Below are 14,332 nucleotides of genomic sequence, written 5' to 3' on the forward strand. Positions count from 1 at the left end.
CTGGATGAGCTGTAATGCCCATTTTGAGATGCTGTGCCTCTCATGGAGAGGAGCTCTCTCTGTCTCTCTTGCTCATCAAGACGAGCAATTACTGTACATGGTTTTTTCCATTGTTGTACTAGGTCTGTAGAGTTGTTTCAATACTACTGAGCCCATGAGCAGCTCCATAACCAGCACAACCAACGGCTCTAACTCAACTTTCAAGCTCTCCTCGTCCAGTAACATCCTCTCCTTTGACAGGTCTCAAAGAAGCCTTTCTAGATTCGGGCACTGCATTCAAACCCTGTCTGCATACAGCCACAGCACGCTTTGCCTCTTTCTGCCCTGGCATGTCTTGGATTCTCTCTGTCTTTTCCCTCTGTTTTTTTCCTCTCTTCCTCGCCCTTTTTTTTTTCCTGGTCGTCCAGGGTCGTCTTTCAGCCCGTCCGTTCCAAGACCCCATCCTCTCCACCCCCCTCGACTAGGGCCCCTTCTTACCCGGAAGAGACGCTGTGGCGCTGGAAGGGGTGGACAGTGGGAAAGACAAAGATTGCCACCATTTTCTCGATGGGCGCTCGCAAAATCCGATTCCACCGCGCTGGACCTGTCGCGGCGATCGAGGGCTGGGCTGCCAATTTCACAGTCTCCCATGCGTCCCGATGGCGCAAAGCACACGCCCCCTTCCCTTTTCTTCTCCTTACGGGGGTGTACTTTTTGTGCTACTCTCTGCTGTACTGCTGCTGGCTACTACCGTCTGCTACGACTACTGCCTAGGTCCTGCTGGCTTGTATAGCGCTGGTACCTCTGTGCTAGCACCGGCATGAAATTGAGTGTAATATAACGTGGGGAGCATACAGCATCGCATCTGACTAGAGCACCTGGCCGCTACCTCGCAGGTACCCACCGCGGCCCCCATGTTCCCCGTAATCCCATCCGGTTGGACTGATGCAATACTAGCTGTCCATCCTCGGTATGCAGTCCGGCGCGGTGGGCAAAAGAGCCCTGGCCCGTCTGGCCGGAAGACTTGAGATCCGAGAAGCGCCAAGAGATGGACAGAGAGGGGGGGAGAATTAGAGAGAGAGAAAATACAGCATACTTGCTACTGTGACCCTTACAAAGCAGGCCTGTAACGTGCGTAATGAAGCCCAAAGCAGCCGTAGATGACGAAGGTGGATACAAGGTGTTGGGGCCATGTATCTGGAGCTGGAGCACCTACAACGTAAACAACCTTGCAGCGATCAAGTCTTGCGGCGGTACCGAGCATTGCTTGTGGCTTTGTCAACAAACCTCCTCTCGTCATTCTCTTTCTTTCCTTGTTCCTGTCAAGGTTATGGGCATATTTATTACAACGCCTCAGCCCATCTGAATCTAGCACAGTTCTATATCACGACAGAGTCCATCACTCAGTTACTTGCCGGTATATCAACACGATACTTGCCTATTACCTATTAGGTATCCGGCAATACTTGGCTTGTCATCCTCACCACACTAAGCCAACCGTTTCCTCCAGGCTCAAGAGCCTCCTCGCCTCTACTTCATATACAAACACCCCTTTCTGGCTAAGAGTTCTTCACACCCTCGACGGCGCTGCCTCTTGTCCTTCTGTACACCCGCTCGTCCCACTTGCTTCCTAACAAAGGAGGACGAAAAAGGAACGCTGTCGGTTACTTTGTGCAGGACCCCAAGTACCTGCTTGCTTAGTCCAGCTAGGCACGACGCTATAGAGCTCAAGGGAAGCTTCATCCTGGACGCCCCACGAACCTTAATTTTTTCTCCTTGCTCTTAAAACTCCTGTTTACTCTTCTCCTCTCAAGTGTCCAATCCTAAAGGTTGCAAACTGTTTGTGAGAGAAAGTATCAAGCTTTTGTCTTTGCTGTGCCCGAACCAAGGGGGGGCTACCTCCATTCTGCATAGCTCTAGGCCATTTCGATATAGTCTATTACTTACTATTCCCGGGATTGTGGCATATATACCCGTCTATAACGCTGCCTTTCTTCCTCTGTCTTATGAGAGACAGACACACGCATCCCTTCCACTGGAGAACGGCAACAGTTTCCTGCAGAATCATATCCTTCTTCGAACGCCACCAGATAGAGCAATGGCTCTCCAACAACCAACATCACGGCGCTGCCGCGGCGCATCCTCTCCCCGAAAGATACGACCTTCGCCCATCACCAAGAGCCGAGCCATCGAGAAACGGCCATCTCCGAAACCCGCAGTCTCAAAGCACCTCAATTCCTTTGTATGTCCAGCTCCTTACCTTGAACCCTCTACCTCCCTCGATGGAATCGCGATTAACACACCAATTCCACCTAGCATTCTTTTGCCAAACTTCCCACAGAGCTCCGTCTCAGGATATGGGAGCTCAGTCTTCCTAGCCCACGCCTCGTGCCCATCCAGTGCGGCAGCAACGGCATATCTCGCCCCGAATCGTCTCCAACCACCCTCGCATCATTACGACTCGACTTCACGACCACTGGCTGCATGTCGTCTGCACCGGTACCCGTGAACCTGCACGTCTGCACTGAATCTCGCCTCGAGGCTCTCCAGACGTACCGTTCTTGCTTTGGCTTCGCTCGGGGCCCCGGCCAGATCCTCTTCAACCCCGAAATCGACATCATGTACTTTGGCCCTTGTGAGGGCTTCATGGCAGCAAATTCGCAGTTTCGCACGTGCATGATGCTTTGCGATCAGCAAGATCTGGCGAGTGTGCGTCGCTTGGCTATTAACGATGCGCTTTTCTGGATTGGCAACATGTACAGCTCCATGACGGCGGCGAGATTCACGTTAGAGGTGCTGAGAGAAGTTGCAACGCGCATGACGGGACTGGAAGAGCTCATATTTGTGCCTTGGGAGGAGGAACATGGCGATCATGAAGATGCCATCCAGGGGCGAATGGCTAGGCAGATCCAGACGGCGATGCAGAGCATATCGCAGCAGTTTCCGTCTTGGGAGCCGCCGCCATGGAGCATTGTCCCGTTGAGCGAGCTCCCTAGTATGGCCGGTTGAACAGACTTGGTCGTCATCTTGGATCTAGACACATGAGTCAGGAGCCTTCGTTAACATACGTGACGAAGCAAGCACTCAGACGCAGCACCCAAACGCAGCACCCAGACGCAGCAGCTCAACGGCATGCTATAGCCCGCAATGATATTAGCAGCCCCATGTACGGCATCCTGCCTTTCTCTATTCAATAGCTCTCAAAGCCTATACATGGCTGCTTGAGCGGGAGAAACACAATCGGTGACGTTCTTGCTATCAAGCAAGTGACATTCGAGTCTTCACCATTTCAGAAGACTGTGCCGTGATTGCGACAAACAGTGACTGGAAGAGGCTTGGAACATCGAAGAAAGAGGAAAGAAGAAATCTTTCGAGTTTATTTATAAAAGAGTCGGCGCTTGGAAAGACAGTTTGATGCATTAGATTGTTCGTAAGGCGTATGGACGATTTAAATTGGGTAGCAATTTGGGCATAGGCAGACAGGGGCGTTTGCCTAGGAAAATGGAGTTATCTCTTTTTAAACCACGGAAGGTTTAATAGGCATAGGAGTTTCTGATTTATGATATAAGACTAATATTCTTTGGGGATTCGTCATTGTCTGTTATATATGACAGCATACTTATATCTATAATTAATGAATCCAAAAGTTAAAGTACTTCTTTCAATATAAATCCAACAATTACAGCGCTCTTCTGAAATCATGCGGCATTAGTTTATCAAGAAATCATCTTTCCCCCGTCAAATCGATAAACGACACATCGCTCCATCTTGTAACGCCAGATCTAACACCACGAGCTCTAAGTAATCGCGCTTCTCGCGTGATTGTCTCCTCGTATACGTCCGCGTCCACTTCAACTTCGTCAAAGAAGCCAGGCCTCGAAGCGCTGGGGACGATTAGTTTCTTTATGGGTATGGGAGTGGGGCTCCTGTTGCGGCGTGAGGCTGGAAATAGAGGGGAAGTGACTTCATTACTGGTATGAAGGTGAACTTGAGGGGATGAGTTGGGAATGCTGGATGATAGAATCTCAACTTCATTGATAGCAGCTGCTGTGTTTATATGTTCCCGGCTCGAGCTCGACTTATATGAGCCATGCTTGGTGCGCCTAGAAGACGTAGGTCCATTGATTCCCGGTTGAGGCTGTTTTTGCGTAAATATATCCATCGACGTCTGTCTGAGTTTCGCCAGTCCCTGGGCGTGGGTCGATGTCTTTTGTTTCGGTTTCGATATTGAAGAGATCGGTAGTTTGCTGTGTTCAGCTGTCACCCGCGCGGTAGCGCCAGCCGCCAAAATTGACCGTATCGACTTAGGAAGCTCTTTACTGCGTTTTGTCGGAGTGGTTGCGGTTGGCGATGGTGGCGTAAATCGTGAAGGTGGCGATGCGTCGCCGGCAGGGCTGGACGAAATGACGATAGCTTCGAAAACTCCTGCATCGTCATGACGTCTAGTTGAGTCTGGTGAGCTGGTTATCGTCCAACCGTCCAGGCTGGGGGATGTGATGTTTGGCATGGGTTGCTTACTGGATTGCCGTAGTGATGGCGGTGTTTGTGGTCGACGGAATCGGTTCGGTTGAGGGAGAGGAGGAAGAGACATGTCCGCATCTTCGAGCTCACAAACTTCCTTATTCACAACGGCATCTTCCTTGGTATTGGCCGCACTGCTGCTGGTAGCTTTCTCCTGTGACTCTACTACCTTGGTGACGCGAACAAAACTGTCAAAAGCGCCGTGAGGCATTATATCCGCCTTCTTCGTCTTCGTCCTCGACCCTGATGCCTTCTTTTTAGAGGACGATTTCCGTTTGAGTTTTTTGTCTTCCCAGGCTTCAACAGATTTTGGTGCAAATTTCCTGGCCACCTCTTCCAAAACCCATGTAAGCTCCGGTTTCGTTATATCAAACACCTTTCCGCTGCCACTCTGGGCATCTTCTGCCGCGTCGATACCGCTTGAGGCTGCCGCAAACTCATCATCGCTATTGAGAGCCAGCCCGCTCCGGGCATATGCGATTTCTTCTTCTACTTCTTTCGATATGTCGATAGGAACAATCTCTTCAGGGATATAAGCCAGACGTAGTTCGGATGTACCATCTGTACTAAAATGGTTCCGCTGGCTCGACACTTTTTGAACCAAAGAGTCGCCATCAACGCCGTCTTGATGAAGGCGATTCACAAATAGGCCTTCGCTGAGCACGCGAATAAACTTGATTGCACCGATTCGAAAATCCCAATTGAAAGTTTCCCTTGCAAATTCTCTGAGACCCTCCAACTGAATCTCTCTAGTTTCTCTTAGCCTGTGCCTGATGATATCCAGCGTGGGTTCTGGCGAAACTACTGGATGGGTATAATATCGAAGTACCTCCATGTTTGGGAAATCTTCTGGAATGGTAAGAGACTTGTGGCGGGTTTTAAAGTATTTGCTTTCATTGGTTTTAAGCTCGTGTATCAACGACGCTTTCCATTGGCGTAGACCCTCTGTATCCGAGGCTCGAAGTTGACACAACGATTTTCCATAGCCAGCCTTGGCGGCCTCGCATGCTACTTTTGGTCCACAGCCAGGGACTCCCTCAGGAATATAGTCGCCGCCACTCATAATGGCCACCAGCACCATTCCCTCTCGATCGAGGCCAAGGCTGGCCAGGTTCAACTCGTCGACATCGTACATGGAGACATGCGTTGGCGATTTGCCCTTGCCCTCAGCCGACCAATTCTTCATCGTTCGCGTGCATCCAAACATGATGGTGTCCACATCTTCGCTAAGCACCGCATCAACGACGCCGTTCTTTTGTAGAAATGCGCATTCGGCTTCGGCCTCGCCTGGGGCATCATGGGCTATGAATCCAAAAAGCCGAATGAGCCTCTTGGCATGGACTGCTGAGAAGCCATCGCCTCGTCCTGACCGCCTATTGCGTTTGAACTTGGGCTTATTGGGGCCGTCGAAAACGAAGATTGGCTGGATGGGTGTTCCTAGGAGTCGAACGAGTCGATAGAAGAGGGTTCGAATCGCCGGGTTCGTGCCGCCTGTTTTGAAAGTTAGATGAAAGCTTGCATAAGCCTGAATAATCTTTGTATACTCACCGCGCGCAGCTTGGTTTTGGAACTGCCAAATGGCGATATCAATGGCGAGGCGAAAAGGCCGATTGTGATTCTCGAAGCTCTCGGATGCGAGCTTGGACAGTGAAATCCTCTTGCCAGGGCCTAGCTCTTTGTATATCCTACAAATGTGAGACTTCCACGTAAATCCAAAAAAGATTGTTGGAAATATAGCCAGTACTCACCCTTTGATTCCCATTGAAATCCTGAGCTTGTTCCACTCTCCCGGCTTGTGAAAAGCTGAGGACAGTAGATGATGCTTGTGTTGTTTTGTTTGTTCCCGTTAACATGACGACAGAACCAAAATACTTGGGCTGGCAGGGGTGGGTGTCTTATCGATATCGGTGGATCGGCGCTAACTGCACCCGCCAATCCAGGCTCCAGGCAGTGCGCTCTAACAGTGAGAATGAGCTGCAATTGAGGCGCCTGAGTTCACTCATAGAACCAAAAGGAGAATATAGCAGCCATAGCGCTTGTGGCACTGTTGGAGCTTCAATTCGCCAAGAACAAGCGCCGAGAAACATCAGAAGCTCTGAAACAGCTGCACCAGGGCCATGTCCTCAGGGACGGGGCCGACGCTGGCTCATCGAAGCGTGGCCAGCATCCGCTCAGCCCCAACGATTCAAGAGCATTCGGGATCAGGCCCTACGCCAAATACGCCCCCGCGGATTATCGCAAACACATACGGCTCTCCAGCTACCATCAGAGCCGACGATGACTTTCTAATCCTTCAAATTGGGTCACGGTTTATCCGTGCTGGATTTGCGGGGGACAACCAGCCCAAGGCGGTGCTCACAAGCGAGCCAAAAGACCAGCGACGAGCGGGAGATTTCAGGAACTGGCAGCAGCCTGGAGCTGGCGATGTCGAATCCTGGGCTGAGCAGTACGAGATATGGCGATATGACTTGAGACAAGTCGACCTTGGGCTTGTTTATGATAAGCTGGACCGGCTGCTGAGAGATGCCTTTGGAAGGTAAGCTTGTGTGACAGTCGTTCTGAGGAACTCTCACATTGACACTGGTCATAGGTGTCTGCTGATTGACTCCCGGCCAAGAAGAGCTGGCCTTGTTATCGATCCTGCGGTGCCAATACCAATTCTGTCCACTGTGCTTGATCTCTTGTTCAAGGGGTTTCAGACACCAATGATCTCTCTCATGTCCACGGCCACCATGTCTGCGGTAGCTGCAGGCGTCCGCTCAGGGCTGATTATTGACATGGGGTGGTCCGAAACGATAGTCACTAGCGTCTACGAGTACCGAGAGGTCAAATGCACGCGCAGTGAGAGAGCAGGGAGATATCTTCACAATAAACTCTACGAGGTTCTCCGGAAACTATTGACTGACAAAGACGAAGACGAAGGCGGTGTACGAGCCATCAGTTTTGCGGAATGTGAAGACATCATGTGCCGTCTGGCGTGGTGCCGACCGTTGGCGTTCAAGAAAGTTCAGGCTCAGAGGCAGTCGCAGCAATTAGATACGGTGGAGGAGCAGGATGAGTCTGAGCCGGAGCACTCGCAAGGCGGCGTGGCGAGCATCCCGTTAAGATCGACCAATCCACCAAGGACACTTGATGTCTCTATGGACAAAATTGCGGACATATGCGACGAGACGTTCTTTGATCTGTCAATAGCACCAACAACATTTGACGACCACGAACTTCCGTTGCATTTGCTCGTATATCAGCATTTATTACAACTTCCAATGGATGTGAGGGCTACTTGCATGCCTAGAATCATCTTCACGGGTGGCTGCTCCAATATCCTGGGCGTTAAAGAGCGGGTTGTAGACGAAGTCATGAGCATGGTCAACAAAAAAGGATGGGCCAATGTCTCGGGCAAGCACGTGGAAGAGACTCGAAACAGCCAGTTTGCCGACAGAAGAGCAAGCGTTGCAAAGTCAGTTAGCTCGACAGCGACGGCGTCTGATCCCGGAGAAGAGCAAGAGTCATCACGACCAAGTTCAATAGCTACGGCATCTGATATATCGGATCCCATTGAGGCGAAGGTAGCGCGCCATCGACCACAAATCCAGCAACTACAGGGCGAATTTCGTACGCTTCACTCGCTTGGGCCATGGGCTGGGGCAAGCTTGGTCTGCCAACTCAAGATCCCCGCCATGGCTACGGTAGACCGCGAGCTATGGCTGCAGCAGGGAGCTAGTGGTGCGACGCGGCCAAATGAAATCGATGTCAAGGCCCAGCAACGACAAAGTATGGGCGCGGGAGGTTTTATTCGCGGTAGCGGAGGACATCACACAAACTGGACGCTGGGAGCATGGGGCAATGTATGAAAAGCTTGTCTTTGCTGGAGTTGTGGTCGATGGCGCATTATTTTCGCCTTGTTGGAGTCCAGTACACTAGATGCGATTCTCTTTGGCTTCTCTCGTTCGACAACACGTGAAAAATGATTGGGATGATTTGACTATCAAGATTTCCCGGTATGAATAGATCTAACTCATAGACTGTATCAACGAAACTTTACCCTAGAAGCTGGCACTATATGCCTCTTAGATGGACAAATGGGAGGAGAATTAACGACTATACCTTTATATTACGAATAAAAGATTCAAATTTAAAGACCGATTATCAACCTAGACTATTGAACCTTCTGGATGCTTTAGTCTGTCCTCTCGCTCAAGTTGGTTGCGTATCTAACATAGCTGAACCAAAGCGCAGCTACTTGGCGCGAATTGATGATAGGTTTCAAACAACATCGTGAAATTCCAACTGGCACCGCTTGAGAAAGATGACGCCTCAAAGAAAAGACCAATTACGAGTCATGGCAACTCGGTATGCTAGAAACCGACCCGCATTAGGGCCTGTGGATAATGTCAAGAACGCCCTCTTATCGGGACCTGTCCGACGAGGTGTCGAAGAGCCGCTTTATTGTGTATAAGCGTGAGCTAGCTGGGAGGCGAGAGCGCCTTGGTGGCTCTTATAGAAAAACCATTGAGCGCCACCGGAGAAAATACATGACAAAAACGACGCAGGTTTCCACGAATGAAGGATTTCGCTCTCTGCTCAGAGGCGCGGGTAAACGCTTAAGCTAGCTTCTTGGACGAAGCCATGCTTGTGGACCTTGTTCAAGCGGCAACGTGGCTAGCAACGCCAAGCGAGTACATGTATGGGAGTAAACCGGATATGAAGCGTTGTTCTGAACGCCACAAGAAACGCTCGCTGAATATCGCCGCCTGAACGAATCACAAGACTCGCCCGACTCTTTCAGCTTGGAGACTAGAGTCTGGGGAAAACCCCACGTTTTTGGCTTCTCGACGGCGTTGGCGCCATTCCGCTCTTTTCCCCCCACACAGGGCGCCTCTCGTCTGCCTTTTGGCGGCTCCAACTTCCCCGACTTTTCTAACCCCCCACAGAGGATGCTCGTTCCCGGCAGTGATATTCGGTTGTCGGTGTACCGACGGCATAATTGGACGATTGGGGGGATGCACGATGAGGTGAGGGGGTTTGATTGGCAGCGTGTGAGGAATGTAACACCCGAGATATAAAACGGCGGAGCTTTGCTCTAAACGGGTCGAGCTGCGTTTCTTGATTTCTGCGCAGGTCTTTTTTTGCGTGCAAATACTCTGGTCTCGAGCAAAGCAAAGCAGGTAGAGATCATGGCCACTGAATCCAACGAAGCTGCCTATCTCCCTCCTCCTTCGGTGAAGGATTTGGGCGAGGGAGATGGCGATGTCGAACATGTGGAGAAGGACATCAAGACGGTAGTGGCCGCGGTCACGGACCGTCCTGTGCATGAGATGTATCTGGAGGCCATGGAGCGGTATCCCAATGACGAGGCGATTGATCAAGCGGCGGAGAAGCGATTGTTGCGCAAGCTAGACATGCGGATTCTGCCGTTGCTAGGCATCTGCTATTTCTTCTATGTGAGCCTTGTCAACATGTACATCCTGCTTGGCTTGAGGTAAAAGAGAGACTAACTTGGGCTCAAGTACGTCGACAAAACCACACTCTCGTACGCCGCCATCTTCGGCATCAAAAAGGATCTCAATCTCGTGGGCGACGACTACTCGTGGCTGTCGAGCAGCTTTTATTTTGGCTGGCTGATCTGGGCCATCCCGTCCAACCTCCTCATGCAGCGCAGCCCGCCCGCCTATTACCTCGCCTTCAACATCTTCATGTGGGGCGCGCTGCTCATGTGCCAGGCCGCGGTGAAGAATCTGCAATCCCTGCTGGCTCTTCGGATTCTGTCTGGGGCGTTCGAGGCCATTGCCGACCCGGCCTTTATGCTCATCACGTCCATGTATTACACGAGGGCGGAGCAGCCGTCGCGGATTTCTGCGTGGTATGCGTTTAATGGAGTCGGTGTTGCTGGGGGTGGTCTTATTGGTAAGTTTGCAATGCTTTCTCCCCTAGCTTATTTTACCAGAATAGGCAAATGCCCTTTGGACCAACTGCTGCTGTTTATATCGGGACAAAGCGTGTTAATGTTTGTATTTTTTGAATTGCAGGATACGGCATCGGTCAAATAAAGGGAATGCTGGCGTCATGGCGCTACGAGTTCATCATTGTCGGTGCCTTTTGCGCCGTTTGGGGAATATGCCTCTTCATCTGCCTGCCCAACTCGCCTCGAACCATCTGGGGCTTTACACATGACGAGAAGCTCATCATGATTGCGCGGATGAGACGCAACCAGACCGGTGTGGAGCAGAACAGAATCAACTGGAAACAGATCAAGGAAGCCTATATGGACTATAAGACTTGGCTCTTTACCTTGCTCGGCTTTGCGTCCAATATTCCGAATGGTGGCATTTCCAACTTTTCGACTCTTGTCATCCAGGGCCTGCATTTTGATACTCTGCATACAGCTCTCTTGGGTATTCCGCAGGGTGTGCTGGTCGTGATATGGATTGGGCTGGGTGCTTTGGCGAATAGGTTTATGCCAAATAACTGCCGCACGCTTGTCTGTGCGCTGTTCATGCTGCCCACAATTGCTGGAGCCCTGGGATTCTTGCTTGCTCCGAATGATGCATATGTGGGGAGACTGATTTGCTTGTGAGTCATTCATATCCTGCATAGCTCCATCTATACTGAACATTGACTGACGCGAGATGCAAATAGCTACTTGACCGGCTCATACCAAGCTTCATTTGTCATTTCGCTCTCTCTCATTACTTCAAACACCGGCGGGCAGTCGAAGAAGATGATTGTCTCCGGCATGATCTGGTTCGGTGCCTGTATCGGCAACATTGCTGGTCCCTTCTTCTACAAGGCCAATCAGGCGCCGTCATATCATCTGGGCATTGGCTCGCTCCTCGTTGCCAACTGCGTCGAGCTGGCGCTCTTCTTTGTGTTCCGATACTGCTTTATATGGGAGAATAAACAAAAGGAGAAGCTTCGAGCGGAGCTGGAAGAGCGCGGGGAGTTTATTGCTGGCGAGCTGAATGCCACGGCGTTTGTTGACATGACGGATAAGGAGAATCCGAACTTTGTGTATGTTTATTGATGTGCGCAGGAACGCACGAGATGGCAGTAGTACTAGAACATACAGATGTCATCTAAACTTGAATATCGACTTGCATTTTATATTGCAGATCCCTTCCGTAATAGGTCATATTTTTGAACCATTGAATATTACATAGTTGCTTTGTGTAGGGCCGCTGGGCGAGTTTCCACTTTGCCGTGACAGTCATTGTTGAGAGAGGAAACTTCAATGCCACAGTAATGCTCATATACAGCGAGGCTGAATCAGCATCGGCAGCCTCGTGGGATGGCCTGATGCATTCATTCTCTCTATGCATGAGGCTTGTCTTACACTTACACATGTGATGAAGCGCTTCGCATCTGAAATGAGCCTTGCGGGCATTTGCGACGGCCCCTAAAATCATTGGAAAGTGGATGACATAGTGCGCGGCATTCCCACGTTTCCCCCTCGTGTCAATGCCGCGGATTCTCACATGGCAACCTTGCAAGGGACCGTTGTGGGCAACTCCGGTCCGGCGGAATTAGCACGGCAGAGAAGTCATCATTAGTCAGTCCTAGTAATACCGTATGCCAAATTCCGTACAGATGGTCGATATCATGAGCATGTTTTCTCGTCCTGCACTAGCACTGATATCCGTCAACTCGATGCGTGCGTGTGCATGTATGATGCGCATTTGCTGCGTTGTTAGCGGCACTTCTGGCTTCTGTTGCGGCGAGGCGAGGTGGCGCGAATGCAATACCACCCCCCTTGCATTGCTTTTATTTGCACCAACCGTGAAAAGTAAAACGTCCGGATAGTAGGTATTACTTGCAGTTTGGCTAATACGTAATCTCGATACGCCGTCCTGCTTCGATGGACTGCTTACAATGGACGAGGGGTTCGAGAGCGGGAACTTAATCTTTGGTTTCTGCTGCGTCGAAAGTGCATAATACATACAGTACTGGTCGTATTGATATGATCGTCGTTGAGCATCAAGGGGGCGGCCGCTGTGCCCCTGGCCTAGCTTTTCTTCGTACCTGGACGCAACGTGAGTTGCCTGCCTGTATAGGTGAGTAAGCATGCTTTGGGATGTCCCCGAGCAATCAAAGCCGCCTTTTTGGGACTGTTTCCGCTGTGCGATGCTTGTAAGTGCCACGACCTACATATGGACAGTGACACAATAAGCGTTGACAAAACGATCGGATAGAGATGAGGAAACAGAATGCCTGGACCCTGCCAATGCTTGCAGGCTGTGCTCCTGAAACCAAGATGTAAGCTCGTCGCTGGCGCTCTTATGCTGCACGGACTCTCCACATACGGGCTTCCTCATGCAATTGAATGGTCCAAGCTGTCGGGTCGTGATGCTGACAGCCCAGTGGCTTGACATGGTCAAGCAATAGTGCAAGCAAGAGCCCTGCCGGACACGTAAGACGAGGCGGCTGCGAAGAACGAAGGCCTACTGGGTCCCAGGCTCCGGGGAGTCATACCGACAGCGGGAAACATGGAGGCGCCCGCGATGTCTGTCGTGTGCTCAAACAAGTGGCTCAAGCCGTCGTATGGATGTAATTCGTACTGTACCCAAGACTCCAGTCCATATCCAACAAGCGAGCGAGGCGTCCCAGCTGCTGATTAGCCCGCCCGGTCCCAGTGGTTTCTAGACAGCCCTTGCAGTTGCTTTTTCCTGGGCCACGGCTCGTTGGCTGCAGGTATTGCATGTTGGTAAGCCCCGGTGCCCTGTCCCCGGTTCTGCAGATGCGTCCAATGCTGCATTGCTGCGCCATTGGGTTGGTACATGTATGTATTTGACCGATGCTGCAGGGGAGACCGGTCGCGCGGGTCTCTGCGGACCGTACAGTGGCAGCTTTGTCTCGACCACAAGCAGGGGCTGCGCGTATTAGAGAAGATGAAGATGCTGCATGTATGCATGACGGACAAGAGAGCGGCCGCTGGTATGTAGCCGCAGAGATCTCACGTACAGTAAGATGGAATCTGGAGAATGGAGTATGGATCAAGAGATTGTACTTGGGCAGCGCTAGACGGTGGTTAGTCGGATAGAACTGCCAAAAGTTCAAGGCTCTGGTGGTGTCAACCCTAATTTTGCCTTTTCCGAACAAGATTTAGGCCGCGGGAAGCCCCAAAGTGGCGCAGCTAAACAACAGCTAGCCAGGGCTATGGCATGTCCCGCCAGACAGTTTGGATGGAGGATACGCACTATGGAACGTCCATATGGCACTGAATAGAGAAAAGCGAGATACTACTGTAGGTGGAAGACAATGCTTCGTATGTATCAGAGGATTTCACATGACTTGATGATACCTAATGGGGAAAGAACTGGAGAACACGGCCACTGGATAAACAAGGTGATGATGCGACTGCAACGCAACTGGCAATGAATGCTGACTGCATATCATGCCTTCCATTGCAAAGTGGCTGTCATTGATACTTCGCAATTTGACCAACCACGCAAATACAACCTTGTAATTTGACAGCAATTCGTGTATTCAGTTGAGAATGTTTCGAACCAACCACAGTAAAACATCCTTGCAGTTCGTCTATACTTGTAAGTACTATCCTGTTGAGGCGAACTAAGCAAAGGGATAAATCCTTGCAATTTACCTATTTCAGAATGCCCTTTCCATATACATATACGTATCGACATTAGTTGAAGGAGCCTATTATAAGAATTCCAGAGATATGAGAACTAATAGTTCTTCTTACTATATGAATTACGACAAAAACGAGCTACTGCTATTGAACTTATTGATCAAGACCACGGTCTGCAATATCGATGGACCAAAGTTGTTTCATATTCATCTCCTAGTCACTCCAGGAAGGATATAACATTGACTCATC

The 14,332-nt window shown here is 50.6% G+C and overlaps 4 protein-coding genes across 4 annotated transcripts; 3 read left to right on the forward strand and 1 right to left on the reverse strand.

Annotated features, from left to right (window-relative positions):
- Nucleotides 1-2,077: 2,077 nt before the first annotated feature.
- On the forward strand, nt 2,078-2,988 carry TGAM01_v206293 (hypothetical protein; the record flags this gene model as incomplete). The annotated part of the gene is made up of 2 exons (XM_018807021.1): nt 2,078-2,221; nt 2,296-2,988. The coding sequence occupies 2 exons, from the start codon at nt 2,078-2,080 to the stop codon at nt 2,986-2,988; spliced, it is 837 nt and encodes a 278-aa protein (XP_018659722.1).
- Nucleotides 2,989-3,703: 715 nt separating this feature from the next.
- On the reverse strand, nt 3,704-6,262 carry TGAM01_v206294 (hypothetical protein; the record flags this gene model as incomplete). Its single annotated transcript, XM_018807022.1, has 3 exons — nt 3,704-5,991; nt 6,049-6,185; nt 6,249-6,262. The coding sequence occupies 3 exons, from the start codon at nt 6,260-6,262 to the stop codon at nt 3,704-3,706; spliced, it is 2,439 nt and encodes an 812-aa protein (XP_018659723.1).
- A 355-nt stretch (nt 6,263-6,617) lies between these two features.
- Nucleotides 6,618-8,351, forward strand: TGAM01_v206295 (hypothetical protein; the record flags this gene model as incomplete). The annotated part of the gene is made up of 2 exons (XM_018807023.1): nt 6,618-7,036; nt 7,091-8,351. 2 exons carry the CDS (start codon nt 6,618-6,620, stop codon nt 8,349-8,351), a joined length of 1,680 nt encoding a protein of 559 aa, XP_018659724.1.
- Nucleotides 8,352-12,454: 4,103 nt separating this feature from the next.
- TGAM01_v206296 (hypothetical protein) lies at nt 12,455-12,741 on the forward strand (the record flags this gene model as incomplete). The annotated part of the gene is made up of 2 exons (XM_024549841.1): nt 12,455-12,548; nt 12,701-12,741. 2 exons carry the CDS (start codon nt 12,455-12,457, stop codon nt 12,739-12,741), a joined length of 135 nt encoding a protein of 44 aa, XP_024405405.1.
- Nucleotides 12,742-14,332: the final 1,591 nt, after the last annotated feature.

This window comes from Trichoderma gamsii (genome assembly GCF_001481775.2).
Source record: "Trichoderma gamsii strain T6085 chromosome Unknown Scaffold_21.2, whole genome shotgun sequence".
In the NCBI taxonomy this organism is placed as follows: Eukaryota; Fungi; Ascomycota; class Sordariomycetes; order Hypocreales; family Hypocreaceae; genus Trichoderma; species Trichoderma gamsii.